The 22,284-nt window shown below is 35.3% G+C and overlaps 1 protein-coding gene and 1 long non-coding RNA gene across 2 annotated transcripts in view; one reads left to right on the forward strand and one right to left on the reverse strand.

The window, feature by feature from the left end:
* Positions 1–22,284, forward strand: part of NDUFV2 (NADH:ubiquinone oxidoreductase core subunit V2) — a 41,449-nt gene that overhangs the window by 16,193 nt on the left and 2,972 nt on the right. Inside the window, 7 exon segments of the mRNA XM_020985534.2 lie at positions 168–198; positions 201–232; positions 3,375–3,437; positions 3,518–3,634; positions 7,111–7,279; positions 10,976–11,085; positions 17,992–18,068. Of these exon segments, the coding sequence (XP_020841193.1) occupies positions 168–198; positions 201–232; positions 3,375–3,437; positions 3,518–3,634; positions 7,111–7,279; positions 10,976–11,085; positions 17,992–18,068 (599 nt within the window).
* LOC144456988 (uncharacterized) overlaps positions 1–22,284 on the reverse strand; it is a 36,446-nt gene that overhangs the window by 5,310 nt on the left and 8,852 nt on the right. The gene's annotated exons all lie outside the window — the stretch shown is intronic.

Below are 22,284 nucleotides of genomic sequence, written 5' to 3' on the forward strand. Positions count from 1 at the left end.
CCATTCCATTATCAGATAAATGAGGAATTAGACTAGATCATTGCTGAGGTTTGAATTCAGCAACCAGCTTTAAAATTCTGTGATTATACTGTTTCTAATCTGGGTCTGGGAAAAGTGTAAAATTGTGCCCAAGGCATGTAATTTACTAAACCTAATTTTATTTGTAGGGGAGACAGATGAGATGCTTACACAAAACAGCTGTCAAAGTGGAGCTGGAGGAGCCTTGTTTGTGGTAAGTCATTTCCTAGATTATTTCTTAGAAATGGAAAGGCAGACATTTGAAAACTTGGGTCAAACCCATAGCATTTATTAATTACTCCCAAGGTTTTTAGACACTCAGTACATTGGTTTACACTGACTATTGATCCTCTTTATTGCTCTTAAGATACTGCTTAAAAGACCCTGCTCACTAGGGACAGCCCTAATTGGACTACTCTCCAAGACTCCTGGCTTTAGTTTCTATTAGCATAGGAATGTCTCTAGTCCAGTGGTCATGTGATTTGTTGGATTTGGTTCCCAGGGATAGTCAAGTTTTATAACAAAGAGGTCTTTTGTCTTTATATCATAATTGGCCCCCCTCCCCAAAATATTTCTATTTATTATGAATATTATTTTACATTGATAAATTTTATTTGGCATTCAGAAAGACTGTAATCCCTTTTTCTGAGCAAGGGGCTTTATTTAAGGATCCATAAATGTCTATTTACATATACAATTTATTATGTTTAATATAGAGGTTAATATCAGTGTATTTTTATGATTCTTGGACTGTTAATGAAAAATATTTCAGGCCTTTACTTCAACAAATTTCTATGTATTGCCGCCACCCCCAAGCTATTTCCGTGAAATTGAAAACTAGCAGATTAATATTACAATTGAGCTGATATTTGTAAAGTGCTTAGCACAGTGCCTTCCTTCCTTGAAAGTTTGAAATCTTTGAAAGTTGGTATCTTGAGGGAATTATTAGGATGTTTTATTTGCCATCTAAAAATATTTGGGTGGTAGTTCTGTTTAAATGCTAATCTCAGTGTGAGAATGGTTTCCTGTTGATATGCAATTTCTTGGACATTATTGAAGTGTATGTACTGTGTTTTTTTGAAGAGAAAGAATAAAGCCAGTTAATGTTAAGCTAATTTCTGTTTCTGGATAGTATATGGGGAGAGAAGATACTTTCACTTCCCCTAAAGAGTTTATAAATTGCAGGGGCAGCTAGGTAGTACAGTAGATACAGCACTGGCCCTGGAGTCAGGAGGACCTGAGTTCTCATCTGGCCTCAGACACTTGACACACACTAGCTGTGTGACCCTGGGCAAGTCACTTAACCCTGATTACCTGGCCAAAAAAAAAAAGTTTTTAAATTGTAAACAGGGTAATCCTATATGATTAATTTAAATAATATCTAATTAAATACCCAAATGTTTAGGCAGAATTGCTTTTTTTAAAAAATTCATTTTTAAATACTGTCAGTATTCTCATTATAGCAATTTCCAGACAAGTTTTGAGTATTAGTTACTTAACTGCCTTAGTCAAAGAATTGAAGGAAAAAAAAAAGAATTAGATTGGGAAAAGTCAATATAAGCATTTAAATTTCACATATTATTGTTTTTTGTCCATAATTCTCAAAGAGGACCATGACATCGGGAAGGTAACACCATGATTTGCAAGTGAATTGGATTTGAGTGAGAGAGGGCTGTGCAAAGTTACCAGCTTCACTTTCTTCCCCTGGAGCCATAAGGGTCCAGTAACAAGATATAGAGCAGGATGACTGGAGACTAGACATGTCTGAGATACCATCTGGCTCTTAACATTTTATGATTCAGTGATCAAACTCAGTATTCTGTTTGTAATTGTAGGACAAAAAGGGAAGGGAGGATTCCTTTTTTTTTTTATGGGAGGACATGATAGCTTTCCATGGCATCTACTTTTAAAAAAAGTTAAGAATCTACTCCAAAAAATCCCTAGGTTTCCTTAATCATTCATTACAAATCTCTACTATATATGAATTAATCTAAATGTTTTCCGAACCTGCTTATACTTAAGCCTTTTATCACTCCTTTGCATAATTTCATAAATTTATTCATCATTATTGCAAATTAATGTAGCAGGTACTAATTTATGTCTCAACTGATATTTTTACATATCAAGGATACCGTGATTTTTGATGTGCATTGTAATAATCCCAAAGCACACCATCAGATTCTGATGTACTTTCTGATTAGGGCAGGGATTGGGTTCTTTGTTAGTTTGTTTTGTATTCATGTTCCAAAGTCTCAGTAGTTTCTGACACATAGTAAAGTGCTATAATAAATGCTTGTTTCATTAACAAATTAAATTGTATTCAGGATAATTTCATATTAGTACTAGATGTGCTTTATAATCTTCAAATATTTTGAAGACCCTATTCCCCAACTATTCTGTATAAGATAGTTTCTTTTATTTACCCTAAGATGAAGTCTCAAAATTTCAAGGGAATGTTCATAGTGTTTCCAGAATTTGAAAGAAAAAAATCCATGTTTAACCTATGTCATTTGTAATTTTATAGACTGATAAAATCATACTCATTTCCCTATGTCTAGAATTGAGCCCTAATTTTTCAGTCAGTCTTCATAAGGAATTCCTTTCATCCTAATCAAATGCACAATTTGCCATTGTCATTGCTGTACAAGCTAATGGAAATATATTAACACCAGAAGATTAGCTATCATGTTCAACTATAGTTAACTATATTGTGTTAAAAAACAAGTCAACAAACATTTGTTGAGTATAGAGTTGTACTTGATGTGCTATGTGTTGGGGAAAATTATTATAAAGTAAGACATGATTCTTGCCTTCATGCAGCTTAGTCTAGTAGGGAAATAAGAACTTTGTGAAGTAAGGAGGAGGGAAGTATTGACTGGAATGTTGTGTGGATTTTAAAGAATGTCCAGTTTAAGGATTAATAGCAATGATCTCTATGAAAGTTCTACTTAGATACTTTAATGTGGAGATGACCCTGGGTTCTCAGAGGGGTTATGCCAATGGAGCACAAGATCTGGCAAGTTCTGCAATGTTAGGAAGGCTGGCTTGCTTTGAGTATGGGCCTTATTGTCCAAAGACTTGAGTAGCAAAGTTTAAAAAGGCTCATAAGTAGAAGCTTGACCAGTTAGGTGATTTGTGGGGGAGGGGACATGGCAATTCATTTACTAAGGTATGGAGCGTTTGAAAGTTACATTGCTAAGTGGAAGGGGTATTGAAGAACATATCATCAGTTGGTGTGTAAAAGCTGATTTTTAAAATATTGTTGCCTCTATAAGGACTTTAAAAAGCATGAAATACTCGGGAAAATTACATTTTAAGCAATTTGCTTTAAATTATTTTTTTTCCTCTTTATATAGCACAGAGATACTCCTGAAAATAACCCAGATACTCCATTTGATTTCACACCAGAAAACTACAAGGTATGAATAAATTACATGATGTTTAATATAGAAAACATTGACTCATTTGGATATGACAGGTGCTTTTTTCTTTTATACAGAGGGTAGAAGCAATTGTAAAGAATTACCCAGAGGGACATAAAGCAGCAGCTGTGCTTCCAGTACTGGACTTAGCCCAAAGGCAGAATGGATGGTTGCCCATCTCTGCCATGAACAAGGTATCTAATACAATTTTATTGCTTTATTTTACAATGAGTAGTAGGATTTAAGTAGTGGCTTCTATGGAAAATTCTTATGTGATGTAAAAGTTAGTGTCAGATTGTAGAAATTCAAATTTCTTTTATAGTTTAGATGTTTCCCATTGGACAGTTTTATTTGTATTTATACTGGTCTCATAGAAAATGTCAGGAGCCTTGGAAAGATGCAGCTTTTTGCACTGATAGAAAGGGAATAATGATGATAATATTTGTATTGCAATTATATAATGGCAGAAAAGTTACCTAATGTAGTGAAAAGATTATAATATAGACCAAGGTTCCACAGAAGGTATAAACTATATTCACATGATAATAGTTCTTTGAAGAAAGAAATGTACTTAAGTATAATAACTGGAGGGCAGCTAGGTGGCAAAGTGGGTACTAGATAAAGTGCTAGGCCAGGAGTCAGGAAGATTCATCTTCTTGAGTTCAAATCTGGCCTCACATTCTTACTAGCTGTGTGACTCTGGACAACTCATTTCACCCTGTTTGTCTGAGTTTCCTCATCTGTAAAATGAAGTGGAAAAGGAAATGGTAAATCACTCCGGTATCTTTGCCAAGAAAACCCCAAAAGGGGTCATGAAGGCTTGCACACAGCTGAACAGCAGCAGTAATAACTGGATACAATAAGATAAAAATAAATAATAAAATTATATCTGACAATATGAAAGAAAATATGAAACTTATTTCCTTGTCTTATTTTGAATCAAGGTTCCTAATTGTATCACTACTTCATAATTAGTGATTTTAATTTGACAATTAAGCCAGAAATATGTAGACATGAAGGTAGACATAGAAGAGACATTTCTGGAAAAAAGGAGTGGGGTTTTTTTTGTATATCTAAAGAGAAAGCACATTTTAATAATAGGTCCAGTAGAGCTACAAAAGTGAGATTGTTTATTTTTTTTTTCTTTGGGTTGCTTACTTCTATAACTAACCCTCACATACTTTAGTTTTAACTATGATTAGAGTGGTAACTTCTGGATCAGATGTACACATACACAAAGTTGATCAATAAAGCTGTCTTATATATAATTCAAGGTCAGGAAATCTCTATTTGAATATATTTCATATTGGAAAGCTCATCATTTTCACCTCAAGTGTCTTTCTTGGTTGAGCTCCACCATCATAATAGGATGTAGATTGATGGATTGCTTGGGGCTGAATCATAAAACTTCATAGATTAAATTAATAATATTAGATTGCTTACCAAAAAAAATAGCCAGAGTAGTTTTTGAGATGACTAAGCTACAGTAAAAAGCCAGTGTCATTGTGTACCAGATACAGATGTTTTGGATTATTGTCATGAATAGTACAGAACAATGAAAGGTCATCCGTTTAAAACTAAATGAAGATAGATAGTAAGCACATTCTTGGATTCAAATTACATTTTTTGTTGTTGTTGTTGTTTTAGGCAATGGGGTTAAGTGACTTGCCCAGGGTCACACAGCTAGTAAGTGTTATGTGTCTGAGGCTGGATTTGAACTCAGGTCCTCCTGTATCCAAGGCCGGTGCCCTATGCACTGTGCCACCTAGCTGCCCCCTCAAATTACATTTAGAATGAGAATCTTAAGTGGTAAAGAGATGGTGGGTGTGTTCTTTCGTATCTGAGTTGGGATTATCTCCTCATAAAGAATTATTAGGCTCCACTGAAAAAGTTGTTCAGGGTTTTATTTTTATTAATAACATGTAGCAATTGCTTCATGATAACCCTGTGAGGTAGGTACTATAAGTATTATCATCTCCATTTTACAAATAAGGAAATGAGCTCAGAGAAATGAAGTTACTTGCCCATAGTTGCGCAGCATTAAAAAGCAAACAAGGATTGAAAACCAGGTCTTCTGACCCTTACATTCAGAATTCTTCACTATGCTGTGATTTAAATGGAACAGTTTAAAAAAAAACTCACTAATGACTGCTTCATATATTGTAGGTGAATTTTTGCCATTCAAATCTAACAGAGTAAATCAGTCAACAAGTATTTATTAGTTCAGTGGATTGCAAAGAAAAAGCTAATCATTCCCTTCTCTCAAGGAGCTCACATCTATATAAGGGGAGAAATCATCTACATAAATAGATAAAAGATGCATACAGAGTTGCATACAGAGTTAATGGGAGATAACTTCAGGGTAGGTACTTACAGCCTAAGAGGGTTTTGGGGGTGGTTAGGAAATATCTCTTGCAGACTGTGACCTTTGAGTTGAGTCTAGAAGGAAGCAAGAGAAGCTAAGAGATCATTCCAGGTAGCAGGGATTGCTATTGTAGAAATGGGATATGGAGTGTGTGTGAAGAACAGCAAGTAGGTTAGTATAACTGTATTGTGGAGTTGTGTGGAGGGGAGTAGTTTGTAGAAAGAACCAGGTTGTCAGGAGCTTAAAAAGCCAGACAGAGGAGTTTAAATTTGATTTAAGAAGTTAATAGGGAGCTACTCCAGTTTGAACAATGGGGTGGCAGATCTGTACTTTAGGAAAATCTGTTTGGCAGTTGTGGGATGGATGGATTCATTGTGAGGAGTGGGGAGAGACGAGTCAGGGAGACTTACGGCTATAGCAGAGGTTCAGATGAGATAAGAGGGCTTGAATTAAGGTGATAACTGTGAGTAAAGGAGACAGGTGAAGTCTGATACAATATTTGGCAACTGATGTGTGAGGTGAATGAGAGTGATAAGAACACTGAGGTTGCAAACTTGAGTAACTGAAAGTGGTGCCAACAACAACATACAAGTTTAGAAGAGGGATAGGTTTTGGGGAAAAGATAAGTTCTGTTTTGGACATGTTGATTCTGAGATCTTAGATTGTGCAAGAGATAATTGCACCTACAGGAGCTGATAAGATGAAATGACATGAGTGTATATAGAGAAAAAGAGGGCCTAAGACAGGGCCTTGGGGGACACAGATAGTTGATGTGACATAGAAAATGATTCAGTGCATGAAACTGAGGAGTCAGGTAGGTAGGAGGAAGAACCAGAGGAGAATATTTGTGGAGATAAAGGTAGTCAGTAGCTAGCACTTAAAGGATAGCCGTTAAGTGGTGAGGTCAAATTTGAATTCTGTTCTTCCTGACTTCAGGTTCACTCCTCTATCCACTGTATCACCATGCTGCAGAGAGGTCAAGGATAATGAGCCAAATCTTAAACATAAAAGATACAAAGTCTTAAGAGTAAATTATGACTTAAAACTTGAGAAAAGAAACTATGAGTCCCACTTTGGGGCATAGTCATATCTATGTGGAAAATTTTTTCTAGTTCACTAACAATTGAAGTGAGCAGTTTTTCCCTCATTTGTCAACATTAGGCCTAACTTGTTCCTTGAGAAGTTTTTGTTTTCTACAAAACTAAGCCAATGCTAAAACCAAGGACTTTTGGACATAGCCTCAAAGCACTAATTTATGATCAATAAATATTTGTTAATTTTTCTTAAAATGATCTTATGTTTTAGGTTGCTGAAATTTTACAAGTACCTCCAATGAGAGTATATGAAGTAGCAACTTTTTATACAATGTATAATCGAAAGCCAGTTGGAAAGTATCATATTCAAGTCTGTACCACTACACCTTGTATGCTTCGAGATTCTGACAGCATATTGGAGGCCATTCAGAAAAAGCTTGGTATGGGACAGATTTTATTTGCATCATTAAAAAAAAAGAAAAAACTTGTTTTGGAGGAGTTTGATATAGACCCTGATTTCTTCTTTGGTAATCAACTTAATTTGCTATAGAAATGTACATTATGTTTTTGTGCAACTAAAGTATAAAAATTGAAACTAAAACAATTAAACCCAAGAATACAAATTTCAAAGGAACACTAGAGTATTCTACCAGGCTCCCGTTTCCACTAAGTTAACTTCTAATATGCTTATCTTTCTTTGTCTTAGACCTATTTTTTGCCTTCTTCTCAGCCTCAAAACCTTTCCCCTTCCAAACATTCCAGAAATCACTACTTTATTTGTTCTCTATAGCATTACCCAAGGAATCACTGAACAAATGAAATATGTACATTTCAACAGGCATTGGAATACTTCAGTGAGAGAAATCTTAAAATGTTATGGCAATGGCACATGTTTTATAAAGTGCCCAGTATATAAATTCATTTGTAACTTATAAATGTGCTCTCCTGGTTCTCCCTCCCTAACTCCTCAGTCTCATCTACTGAATCATTATCCATGTCACACCCACCCTAAGTGTCTCCCAAGTCTCTATCTAGGTCCTCCTATGGATGAAGAAACTGGCATTCAGAAAAGTTCTTTTTTATACTGCATCTAGTTGGTTAGCAAAGCTTGTTGATTTTACTTCTTCCACATCCATTCCTTCCTTTCTACTCAAACCACCACCCCCCTAATTTTTTCTTACCTAGATTCTTCACAGAACTGCAGAAACAGCCTTATATAATTACAGTTTTGACCATACCATTCCGCTAATGAAAAACCACCTTACATTTCATTTAAGACACTCCAGATAATCCAGATAACTTTTAAATTATTTTTTCTCCATGTTATTTCTCTTTATGTACTTTGCAAGTGATTTGCATTCTTCAGCATCTTTGTATGCATACTGGCCATTCCCCTTGTTCACATTCCTTCCATATCTCAAAAAATGTCACAGTTAGAAGGGACTTGAGAGGCCATAACATCCCAGTGAGAAGAATTCAGTATCTTCTGAGGCAGCCCACTTTATATTTGTATAGCTTTAATTACTGGGACTTTTTTCTCTTTCATCAAGCCTAGATTCGTCTTTGTCGATCTTCACCCTAATGTTCTCCACCATGCTTTCTCTACTTTTGTGTCTGTGCTTTCTCACATTTGTATTTTCTTAACATATAATGCTACTGAGCCACCTTCCTTCCAAACACTTTATCTTGCTTCTTTTGAATAAGGTATATACTTGTCCCTATTGTAATCAAGGTTCTCATCCCACCAAGGTTCAGTGATGCTTAGGAAGTCGAATTTAACTCCTTGAATCTCTAGTTCATCTTGTTAGTTATACTTTTATGTGTTTTTATATCTACATCTGAGGCCAGGGGCATTATTACTACTGGATCCTTTATTAGATTTTTTTTCTGCTGTGAATGTAGCATTCATTTCTACTGCTATTCACACTATATGTTATTTCCTCCCTCTGTATCTAGCTTAGTAAATATATATAGGCTGTTTTCTCCTTTTGCCTTTCTTTTTATTTAATAACCTTTTAAATGACATCCTCAAGACTCCAGGCAGTTATATTTTTGTTTTGTTGTTGTTTTTTCCTTTTTTGGGGAGGCAGTCAGGGGTAAGTGATTTGTCTAGGGTTACACAGCTAGTAAGTGTCAAAGTGTCTGAATACAGATTTGAACTCAGGTCCTCCTGACTCCAAGGCTTTATCTGCTGTGCCAGGCAACTGACCCAGGCAATTATATTCTTACCAGGCCTTGTTCAGCATACCCATTGCTGGGCATGGGCCAGTTATTTTATATTTTAAGCTGGGTCCAGAAATTCAAATCCCATTATTGGACACCATCGTCTTAATCAGAGCTTTATTTCCCAAATATGCCTCTTTTCTGAAGGTTTTGCAAAGTAATGAAAATATCTTTGGTGTTCCTGAGGACTTGAGTTTCTTAACTGGGTCTTCTTACTCGTTGATAATACTTTCTAGGTTCTTGCTGGCAGAATCATTTTGTGCCTCTCTGAATTACCAGAAGTGAATAGTAGTCATCCAGTTTGACAAGTCTTTTAAAGTTCTCTAATTGATTCTGGTCACATGTTATGGAAGGACAAAAGACTTTTCTAGTGTTGTTAAATTGACAAATAGCTGCCTCACAGTTCCTGAGCAGGCAGGCAGTCACCAGCCCACTACTACTTGTCTCTTCTTTCTCTGACCCTTAACTGTATATGATCTCCTAACTGTAGGTTCACATCATCATTCCTTGGAGGACAAGATGTTGTTTCCTTCTTAGAAGGTTTAGGTCTCTCTTCTTTAGGAAGTTTTATCTCTCTAAATGTTCAGTGGTCCTTCTTCACTTTCTCCTTTGTATGACGATCTTTTATCCATTAAACACCTGACATATCAGGAGACCCTCTCTGTCTTCAAATTCATTTTTTTTTCTTTTCATAATGAAGCCATTAAAAAATATTGATTCTCCTTGATAACCTACAGAGTGTTGAGACGTATTCTTTGAACCCTTATACTTTCCTCTTCTAGAAGAAACATCAGCCTGCACTTTGAACCAAGGTCATAATTAGGGCCATAGCAGAAAGACTAATATCACACATTATGTGCAGAAACTTCTCTTTGCTTTTCATGCTTTTTGGAAATAAGGTCCTCAGCCTCTGTTTGTCTTCCTGGTAGCTCTCTTGGCAAAGTCTCCTGAAGAATTCTCTTTACATAGTTAGCTCCTTCTCATGTCATGTTACTGAGGTCTCCAGTTCTCCTCTTCCTCTGTTCTTCTTTAAGCTCTTCAAAATTTTCCTTCTGCCCTTCTGACTTGGATCCTCTCCCCAAATCTCCCCCAATCTCCCCAAATTTCCACTTCCTTAATTCATTCTTCAGCCTTAATAATTATTAAGACATAATAAATAATAATTTTGCCTGCATATCCTTTTAGCTCCATTTCTTTCCTATTGTTCTCCTACTGAAGTTATAAAACAGAATTCCACTTGTTGAAATCCTATTCTTCCTTTAAGATCTAGTTTAGGTGCCCCCTTCATAAAGCTGTCCCGGATCCTCATCAAATCCTGCCCCCTTGGCTGAAAATGATGATCCCTCCTTAAATTTTCCTAGTACTCTTGTCTAGACTGTTTCCTTTATCCCTGTCATATTCTACACTGCATCATATTCATTTTATTCCTCTCTTAAGCCACTATTTAGAAGTAAGCTCCCTGAGTACAGTGCTGCAGCAACATAGTACCTTGTGTATGGTGGATGCTTAATAAATGTTTGCTGAATTGAATTGAATTAAGTGGTTTCCCCAGGTGAAACAGCTAAACCAGAACCCAGATATCCTGATTCTCAGATTTTCACATTAAATTTCTCAATCACAGTTATGCACTAAAAATTCTGGTGTGTTTTTTTTTTTGCTGTATTGTTAACTGACAAAGTAAACTAGCAAAGACAAATTTGAGAACTTTTGTGTACAATAGACACGATTATTAAAAAATTACTTTTTAAAAAACCCTCCTTGATATTAGTAGCTATTAAAATTTAATCTTTTCTTTTTAAGACTTATAATGTTTTGAAATGCTCTGTGATCAATATTTAAAACTGGCCAAATCCCAAAAGGTAGATTTATATGTTAAAATGTGGACTTTAGTAGTAATCATTTCTTTTTTTTAGGTATTAAGGTTGGAGAAACTACACCTGACAAGCTTTTCACGCTAATAGAAGTGGAATGTTTAGGTGCCTGTGTAAATGCACCGATGGTTCAAATAAATGATAATTACTATGTGAGTATTTCACTTTCATTAAGTTTAGAATTGTGTGGGATAGTATCTTGAAATGCTTTTAAATAAGTGGAGTTTTGATTTCCTTTGTTTTCCCTAGTTTATCTAGTCAGGAGAAATAGTTATTACCTCCTCTTCTGAGTTCATCATGAAGACATATGAAGTGAGTTTTTTTCCATATCCACAAAAGCACTTGAAATACTTAAAGATGTCCATTGTGAAACACTGTTTTCATATTCAATATGAAAATATTTCATTCAAAAATATTTCATATTTTTATACTCTTAGCATGTGCCAGTTCACATTAATGATAGTGTTCTCTTTTGTTGGGAACATTAGCAATTTAGTCATTGGGCAAAAATCAGTAAAATGACTGGTGATAAGACAAAAATAATCCTTAGTCTTCTACTATATTATGTTGCAATGTTACATTTTCATAGAAAATTTTTCTTTTTCATGTGAGGATTAAGCTTTCTACCCAGGCAAGTCTATCATGGAGTAGTTCAGAAAAAAAATATTTCATTTGTAATATTTGAAAGATTTCATTGTCTTAGCTTTTTCTTTTTAACATAATTGCTGTGTCCTAGTGATCATAACTCCTTTTTTAGACATATATCTGATAGGACTTGTTTCTTCTTCTGTGGCTAAGGTCTGTTTTTCTGATATAGCTTCTATCAGATTCTGCTTTAGTACCTTAATATATCACTTCAGGACTGCATGAATGTGTGATTTCACTGTTGTGGAAATTTATGTTCGTGATATTGGTAGTTTGCAAACCACAAAGTGCCATGTAAATGCTAGTTTGCTAGTTAGTTAACTAGATCCTCGTGTTAATAGGGAGACACTGGAGTTTGAGTAGGTGGGTGGGTGACAGACACAGACTTACACTTCAGGAAAAATCACTTTGGGAACTGAATGGAAGGTGGATTGCAGTTAGGATAGATTTGAGGCAAGGAAACTAATTAGAACAGGAGTTCTTAACCTGAGCCCTATGATCTTGGTTTCACCCCCCCCCAAATATTTTGATAACTGTTCTTCAGTAAAATTGGTTTCCTTTGTGATCTGGTGTATCTTAGGCATTTAAACATATCCTGAGGATTCCATATTTCATTAGGCTGCAAAAGGGGTCTATGATAGAAAAAAAATTAAGAACCCCAAAATTAAAAGGTTATTTCAATCATCCAGGTGAGACATGATCAAGGCCTACCTGTACTAGCGTCATAGCTTTGTGAGTAGAAAGAATGGCCCATTTGAGAGAGATTGTGAAAGTAGAAATGACAAATTTGGCTATAGATTGGATATTTGAGGTGTGAATGAGGAATCAAAGATGACCTCAAGGCTGCAAACAGAATAGTAGTGTTTTCAGTAGTAATAGGAAATCTGGGAAGAGGGGGAAGTTTTGGGGGAAGACATTTTAGACATTTAGAGTTTGAGATGCCTATGGAACATCCAGTTCAAGATGCCTAAAAGATACTTAGTGATGTGGAACTAGTGCCTCAGGTGAGACTAGTGCTAGATATATAGATCTAGGAGTCATGTGCATAGATATAATAATTAAACCCATGGGAGCTGATGGTCATCAAAACTGAGATAGTACAGAAGAAAAAGTGGGCCCAGGATAGAACCTTCAGGGACATTCAGGGTTAATGGATAGGACTTCAAAGGACATCCAGCAAAGGCAACAAGGAATAATGGTCAGAAAGCTAGGTAAATCAGGAGAAAGAAGTGTCATGAAAACCTAAAGAGGAGCTTACATTCTACTGGAAGGAGGTGGAGGAGGAACAGCATGTACTGAAGTAATGCAAAATAATAACAAGCAAGAAATAGTTCAGGATGATGAGGAAGGGCCTTGTGGAGAAGTAGCACCTGAGATATGCTTTAAAGAAACCCAAGGGTTCTTTGAGGTGGAGATGAGTAAGAAGAGGAGTGTATTCTAGACTTAAGATATCACCTGTGCAAATGAACAGAAGGAGATTAATGTCATGTTCAGAGGGCAGCTAGTAGACTGGGAAAGGAGAATTTGTAAAGGGGAGTAGTATGAAATAAGACTAGGAAAGTAGATGGGAGCCAGATTGTGGAGGAATTCAGATGCTAGGCAGAGGCTTCTGTCTTTTATCCTGTAGGCACTAGGGAGTCACTGAGGTTTTGAGTGAAATGATTAGGAATGGCCATGACATGGTCAGGCCTGTGCTTTAGGAATATGAATTTGGCAGCTGTGTGGAGGATGAATTAGAGAGATGATGAAGGCTTGAATTAGGATAGAAGCTGTGTGAATGGAGAGAAGGGATCATAGCATCATAGATTTAATGTTAGATGGGACCTTAAGGCCATCTAGCTGACCACCTTCTTTCCCTCTCCCCCTCCCATTTTAGATGTGAGGAAACTTGAGGCCCATATTAGTTAAGTGACTTTTGTAGGGTCAAACAGACTTTGTAACAAGCTTGGATATGGGGGTTGAGGAAAAGTGAAAGAATCAAGGATGACTCCAAAGTTTTGAAAATGAGTGAATGAAAGGATAGTATAGTCATCAACAAATTGGGAAATTTAAAGGAATGGATTTAGAGAAGAATTTTAATCAGTTCTGTTTTGGATATGTTGAGTTAACAGTGCGTATGGGTCTTCAAGTTAGAGATGTACATTAGGTTGTTGGTAATGAGATTGGAATACAGGAAAGAGATCCAGGACAACGTAGATTCTGGGAATCATCTTTGTGCAGATGGTAACTGAACCCATGGGAGCTAAGAGATCATCAAAGAAGAGACAAGAGCCCAGAAGAAAATCTTGGGGGATATATGGCCTGGAAAGAGAGAAGAGATAGAAAGTACATTTAAGGAGATTTAAGTAATACTGATTAATCTCCCCTGAAGGTAAGGCTTGTTAGGTTGATCATGTGATATTTATTGGTTTATAAGTTCAGGATTCATTTTGTAATTTTGTAATCAAAGAATTACATTTCCTAGTTTGTTGAGTTTCTACCAACTTATAAATATTGGTCAGGAATGCAATTTTGGGGGGGTAAATTTTTATTTTATGTTAAATATAAAAGGGAGAAGAGAAAAAACATTGTCATTTTCACAGCAGACGATGAGAAGAGGATTCAATATAAAACAATAAATTTCCATTTCAGGAAAACCTATATAATAAATAGTACATACTATTTTCAAAGCTGCCCAGCTTTTGTTTCCTTGTTGGTTTTCTTTTGTTATCTGCTGTGAATTTTAAACTTTTAATCCCCCGCCCCCAAGAAAGTTACAATTAAGTGTGGATAATACATACATACATATACACTGATATGTCTATAAATACAGACATATATACACATACACATATATGTAAGACCATACTGTGCTTATTTCCTCCTGTCATCTGTTTCTCTGAAAGTGGATAGCATCTTCCTTCATAAATCCATGTCTTGCCATGTATTTCTAAATGAACCAGCTCATCATTTCCTACACCACAACAATATTCCTTTCTAGATTCAAACAGCATCTTCCTTCATAGGATTTTTGTGGTTAATTTGAGTATTTATAATAGTCAGAATGACTTGATTGCTCAAAGTTTTTCTTAAAACAATACTGCTGATAGTGTATACAGTGTTCTCTTGGTTCTGCTCATTTCACTCTTGATTATTTTGTGGAGGTCTCCATGCTTTTCTAAAATCATTGAGCTCATCATTTCTTACAGCAGAGTAATATACTATCATGAACATGTACCGCAATTTGTTTAACCATTCCCCAACCGATGGACATCCCCACGATTTCCAGTTCTTTGTCACCACAAAGAGAGCTGCTATAAATATTTTAGAATATGTAGGTTCTTTTCCAGTTTCCTTAATCCTCTTGGGAAACAGACCTAATAATGGTATGGCTGGGTCAAAGGGGGCAGTTTAATAGCTCTTTGGGCATAATTCCAAATCTCTCTTCAAATGGTTGGATCAGCTCACAGATCCACCAACAATGAGTTATGGTCCCAATTTTTCCACATCCCCTCCAGCATTTGTCACTTTCCCCTTCTATCATTTTAGCTAATCTGATAGGTATAATACAATGTCTCAAGGTTGTTTTAATTTGCACTTCTCTAATCAATAATGATTTAGAGCATTTTTTTCATATGACTAAATTGTTTTGATTTCTTCATCTTAGAACTGCCTATTCATATCTTTTGACCATTTATTAATTATGGAATGACTTGCATTCATATAGATTTGACAAAGTTCTTTATATTTTTGAGATATGAGACCTTTATCTGAGGACGTCTATAAAATTTCCCCCCCCAATTTTCTGCTTTCCTTCTGATCTTGGCTACATTTATTTGTACAAAACTTTTTAAATTTAATGTAATCAAAATTATCCATTTTATATCTTAGAAACACTATCTCTTGTTTGTTCATAAATTGTTCACCTATCCATAAATCTGATAGGTTATATGTTACATGTTCTTCAAATTTTCTTATATCATCTCCCTTTATATCTAGATCATGTATCCATTTTGATTTTATCTTGGTAATTAGTGTAAGATATCAGCCTATGCCCAATTTCTGCCACACTGCTTTACAGCTTTCCCAACATTTTAACCAAATGATGAATTGTTATCCTAAATCTTTAAGTCTTTACACTTGTCAAACACTGGGTAACTATATTCATTTGCTGCTGTAGATCGTGTCTACTCTGTTCCACTGCTCTACCTTTCTGTTTCTTAGCCAGTACCAGACAGTTTTGATAATTACTGCCTTATAATAGTTTAAGATCTGGTACTGCTAAACCTCCTTCCTTTACATTTTTTTCCATTAGTTCCTTTGATATTCTTGACCTTTTGTTCTTCCAAATGAATTGTTATTTCTAGCTCTGGAAAATAATTTTGTGGTAATTTAATTGGGATGGCATCAAATACATAATTTTGGTTAAATTGTTTTTATTAGTCCCACCTACCTATGAACAATTAATATTTTTCCAATTATTTAAACCTGATTTTATTTACGTACAAAGCTTTTTATGGTTTTGTTCATATAGATCCTGGGCTTGTTTTGGTAGGTATATTCCCAGGTATTTCATACTGCCTAGAGTTATTTTAAATAGAGTATTTCTAGCTATCTCTTCCAGTAAGATCCTGTTTATAATATGGAAAGCTGATGATTTATGTGGGTTTACTTTATATCCTGCTACTTTGCTGAAATTAATTATTTCAGTTAACTTTTTTGTTGAGTCTTTAGGATTTTCCAAGTTATATCATCTTATCATCTGGCAAAAAAAAAGTTTTATTACCTCATTTCCTATTCTAACTTCTTCTATTTCTTTTTCTTCTCTTATTGCTATTGCTAGGATTTCCAATACAATATTGAATAATATTGGTGACAGTAGGTATCCTTGTTTCACACCTGATCTTACTGAAAAGGATTCTAGCTTATCCCCATTACAAATAATTCTTGCTAATTGGTTTTAGGTAAATGTTTCTTATCAATTTAAGGAAAAGTCCATTTATGCCTAGACTTTCAAGTGTTTTTAAGAGAAATGAGCATTAGACTTAATCAAATGCTTTTTCTGCATCTATTGATATTACATGATTTTTGTTACTTTTATTATTGATATACTCAATTATGTTAATAGTTCTCCTTACGTTAGATCATCCCTGTCTTCCTGGTATGAATCCCGTTTGGCCATAATGTATAATCTTTGTAATAATGTATAATCTTTGTTGTAATCTTTTAGCTAGTATTTTATTTAGGCTTTTTGCATCCATATTCATTAATGAAATTGGTCTATAATTTTCTTTCTCTTTTCGTGGTTTAGGTATCAGTATTCTATTTGTTTTTCTTTTTTTGCAATTAGCAATTTTTTCTCTGAAATTTTTTGATTTTTGAAGTTTATTCCACCAAAAAGTTGTTTACCTCTACAGGCATTAGAGAGGCAGCATGCCATATTGGATAAAGAGCTCACTTAAGAATCAGCAAAGCCTTGATTTAAGACCCACGCTTAGACATACTGGGCATTAGACTGACATGGTCACTTAACCTTTCAGTACTCCTGGCAATCTCTTAAAGATTGCACAGAGCTGGGGACCATCTATGTTAGTAGTGGGAGTTTTCTCATCAGTAGTTCTCTATACCATTTGTGTCAAATAAAAATCCTTGCTGTCCTTATGTTGACTTGGTTTTAAAATGTAATGTCACCTATGTTTTATTGTATTGTATTTCTCAATTACATTTTAATCTAGATCAGTCTGCACTAGAAGTGTGGTGACAACCTGTGGTCTGTAACAATGAAATCACAGGTCCAGTCTAGGAGAGAAAACCCATAAAAACGAAGATTTTCCTGAAATGGACAAGCTTGGTATTACCAGGAGTATTTAAGTATTTAAGTTCATTGTGTTTGGGCAGTGTCTTCATTTCAAATATGATACCTCTGATAATGTCATATAATAGGTCACACTTGTATCCCTACAATCACCTTACAGTTTTCTTAGAAGAGGAAGAAACAAGCTCAAAGAAGTGTTCTCTTAACTCTACCTCCAGTTCTTTTTCATACCCTATGCTGCCTGTCTGCCCCGTCATGTACACTAGATCTTAATCAGTGGAAGTGTTCTCAGCTACCTGGAAAGAAAATAGCCTTCACTATTATCTGACCAAAAAAAGTATTAAAAATGTTTTATGTCAGGGGTGAGGAACCTGCAGCCTTTAGGCCACATGTGGCCCTCTAGGTCCTTATGGGTGGCCCTTTGACTGAATTCAAACTTCACAGAACAAATCCCTTTAATAAAAGGATTTGTTCTGTAAAACTTGGACTCAGTCAAAAGGACCTAGAAGGCCACATGTGGCCTCGAGGCTGCAGGTTCTCCACCCCTGGTTTATGTAGTATATTGTAATCACGTGTTCAACAATCTAAAATAATTTAAAATCTTTTATTTTGCTCATAGGAAGATTTGACACCTAAGGATATTGAAGAGATAATTGATGAGCTGAAAGCGGGCAATGTTCCAAAACCTGGACCAAGGTCTGTTTTTATTTATATAACACAAATGTAAATGTTTACATGTCTTTAAAGGAATTATTTGTTCCTTCCGTTTACAGGTATTGGAAGTGACTTTAGAGGTCATTCAATCCAACTTTCTCCCTAAAGCAGGAATCTTTACTACAATTAACATCCTTATCAGATTAAGTCTCCTTGAAAACAGTGATAGGAAACTCACTATCTCATAATTAAGCCCATATAAAGTTATTTTGATCCAAAATATGCTCTGTTATATTCTGTCTCCCAGTTCTCATTCTACCACTAGAAACAACACAGTATCTAACCTGCTTCTTTGTACATGGCAGAACTCCAAATATCTATCATATTCCCCTTAAGTCTTCTCTTTCCTGGGCTAAGCACCTCTAGATTTTTCCTCGTGTAACACAATTATCACACCTTCTAGCAGTAGTACTTCTTCACCACTCTTTTATGGGTGTTTAGAATATGACAGGACTCCAAATATGGCCTCAGATCCATAACTTATGAGAATTCTACTTTACTCTGCATAACTATGTTATTGTGTCCCTTTAGCTGAATATGAACTTTAGGTTACTTTTTTATTTTATCAGCTACTTCAAACTGTTAGTTCATACTGAACCTTGGATTAACTAGAATTCTCTTTTGTTTTTCCCTGTGGAAGGGCCATTAAACTACTCTTCTGTTTTATAATTCTAAGGTTGATTTTTTGTTTGTTTGTTTGTTTTTGTTTTTAGGCAATTGGGGTTAAGTGACTTGCCCAGGGTCACACAGCTAGTAAGTGTCAAGTGTTTGGTCTGAGGTCAAATTTGAACTCAGATCCTCCTGATTTCAAGGCCGGCGCTGTATCCACTGCGCCACCTAGCTGCCCCTATCTACGGTTGATTTTTAAATGAAAGTCGTTTCATTTTTTTTAATTCTTTTTTTTTTAAAGTTTCTGTACATTAAAGCCATTTTCCTAGATCCTTTTGACTTCAGATTTTGCCAGCTAATGAATTATCCCGGCTTTGTCTCACCATTTTTGATGAGTGTTTTTCTTGCCTTGTAAAAATGGTGAAATGAGGTAGAGCATACCAATTACATAGCTCTATGGCATGCCACTAGAGAATCTCCGTTTGATAGCTCTCCCTTCAGTCAACGTTTTTCAAGTTTTGTCGCTCAAAGAGTTCTCTATAAATCCACTGAGTTACGTAGTCTAGATTTCTTTTATCTTGTCCAAGGGCATACCATGAGACCATCAAATGCCCTGCTAAAAAATCAAGATATATACTGTGTCTGTCATCTCTAGTAGCACTACCAAAAAAGGAAACATTAGTTCCTTGTGCCATGTCCTTAGGAAAGAAGAAGTGATTCATAGGAACTAATATGCATTCATTAATTGCTCACACACAATTTTTTAATATCAGGATTTAAAATTTTTAGTATTTTATTTTTTGTAATTATGTGTAAAGACAATTTTCAATATTCATTTTTACAAAATTTTTGAGGTCCAAATTTTTCTCCTTCCCCTCCCCACTTCCTAAAACAGTAAGCAATTTGATATAGGTTATATATGTACAATCGTGTAAAACATATTTCCATGTTAGCCATGTTGTGAAAGAAAGACCAAAAGGGGGAAAAAAAATGAAAATAGTATGTTTTGATCTGCATTCGGACTCCATCAATTCTTTCATTCATAGTTATCACTACACAGTGTTGCTATTACTGTCATAGAATGTTCTGGTTCTGCTTCTTTCACTTTGCATCTATTCATGTAAGCCTTTCCAGGCTTTTCTGAGATCCGCCTGCTCATCAGTTTTTAAATCTTTAATTAGCTTTTTTTAATGCCAAAGGTCAGCAACATTTGTACTAATCTGTATACTCTTAGATCTAGCTTATTTATTTGAAAACTGAGATACTATTTACCTATCTCTGTGATCTTTTGGCACTTTTCCTCTTCTCTCTGATTTCCCAAAGTTAAATCTTTCCATAGGATCACATCTAAATTCACTACTTTGTGATGTTATTTATCTGAATCTGGAGACTTGGCTTTGAAGTTAAACTGCACAATTAAGTTTTCCTAAGTTTTTCTCCAAAGAGATAATAAAATTCACCACCTTCCTTTCTAATCCTTTGCAGAGGTGTGGGGAACTTAAATATCCTATCAGCTATGTTGGTGTGTTGCTTAATTCTGAACTACTTGTTTTTTGGGGTTTTTTTTTGTTACAAGGTAAGGAGAGGGACTTGGAAATGAAGATAATATAAACATAAGAGAAATCTACTTTTTTGAATTTTAAAACCATTTTCCTTGATGCAAAGTTACTGAGTATAATTCCCTTTTCATTTGTTAATGTTCAGCTATCTGGCTCAGACTGGGCCTGACCCATTTCCTTTTCTTACTATTATGAACATAGCTTTAAAAATGAGCATTGTAATTTTTCCTAAGTCTCAGCTTCTTCTAGACTTTTTATTTAGCTTTTATGATAATGCTCTGATAAATTTGTTCTACATTTGTATTTATCCTTGACGATAAATGTGATTTCTTTCATTTTTTTGTAGTTGTCATTTTAAAACATCATCTCAGATGTCTCCCTATTCAGGCATATTCATTTAATTGTTCTCCTTTTCTGAACAATGTTTCTTGAGAGTTTTTCATTTTGTTGTGATCTCCCTATGCCCCTTCACTATAATAAATGCTATGGAGGGGCAGCTAGGTGGTGCAGTGGATAGAGCACTGGCCCTGGATTCAGGAGGACCTGAGTTCAAATGCAGCTTCAGGCACATAACACTTACTAGCTCTGTCACCCTGGCAAGTCACTTAACCCCCACTGCCCATCCAAAAAAAAAAAAACTGCCATGGAAATCTTCAGCTGCCAAATTATACTACAAATTATGCTTCATATTTTCATTATTCCTTAACCCTAAAAATTCCCGCTAACCTTTGTGTTAATTGCATTTGTCTACAATGCCCTTGGAGACATTAGACTGAGTTCAATAAGTAGATCCTGTCAACCAGGAGTGGATCTGAGCCTCAGACTTAAAATGTAGATTTTACAAAAGAATTTTGTTAGCCATGCCTTCTTGCATTTCTATTTGGGAGACCCTTTCCATTATTTATAAGGTAGAGATTATTCCATTTAGCATATTGGTTAGCAATATAGCTCCCACTAGTGAACTCTGTTTTTGACGTTTAACTGGAATATATAAATTAAGAATATTTCGGCATCTGTCCAAATTTTTTTAAACTTTACAAAATTGAGGCATCTTGTCAATTCTTTTTTAAAAAAGTTTTTGAAGTTAAACTGCACAATTAAGTTTTCCTAAGTTTTTCTCCAAAGAGATAATAAAATTCACCACCTTCCTTTCTAATCCTTTGCAGAGGTGTGGGGAACTTAAATATCCTATCAGCTATGTTGGTGTGTTGCTTAATTCTGAACTACTTGTTTTTTGGGGGTTTTTTTTGTTACAAGGTAAGGAGAGGGACTTGGAAATGAAGATAATATAAACATAAGAGAAATCTAAAATTCATGTTTTTTGCTGTCTTTTTGTTTTTATGTTACTCATTTCTGAATCTCTCTATAGTATATCCTATTCAGTGATTGTTTGACAGTATTGCAAAGTACCTTTTCATTTATTTATTATTATGGTAATGACATGAAGATAAATGAAATCCAGGTACAGAAATCTCCAAAGTTCAATTCCTACCAAATCTTTTATCAGTACTAAATAGCAAAATTCAGTAGCTTCAGTGTAACTTTTCTTTGTCTATATTGCTGCTGGGTTTTTGTTTTTGTTTTTTTCATTTTATTTTTTGGTGAGGCAATTGGGGTTAGTGACTTAACCCAGAGTCACACAGCTAGTAAGTGTTGTGTCTGAGGTCGGATTTGAACTCAGGTCCTCCTGACTCCAAGGCCAGTACTCTATCCACTGTGCCACCTAGCTACCCCTGGAAGTTTATTTTTTAAAAAAAATTCTTTGGTAATCAAGATATAGGTGAATACAAATGAAGTAAACACATTCTTTTAGTCCAGACCACCTCTGAATTGACTAACATTTGCAAATGTTTGGGGTTTCCATTGTGAAGGAAAACTGCCACCCCTCTAGTGTTCATAGGAAAGGCAGTATCTTAGAGAACAAAAAGCACTTACTGCCTCTCAAGTCACAAGAGGTGGGTTCAGATCTTGCCTCTGATGTTTTGCTATGTAATAGGATCATGGACAATTCCTGGGCTTCAGTTCTGTTG

This window comes from Phascolarctos cinereus, unplaced genomic scaffold, assembly GCF_003287225.1.
Source record: "Phascolarctos cinereus isolate Bilbo 61053 unplaced genomic scaffold, phaCin_HiC Scaffold_4;HRSCAF=312, whole genome shotgun sequence".
NCBI lineage: Eukaryota > Metazoa > Chordata > Mammalia > Diprotodontia > Phascolarctidae > Phascolarctos > Phascolarctos cinereus.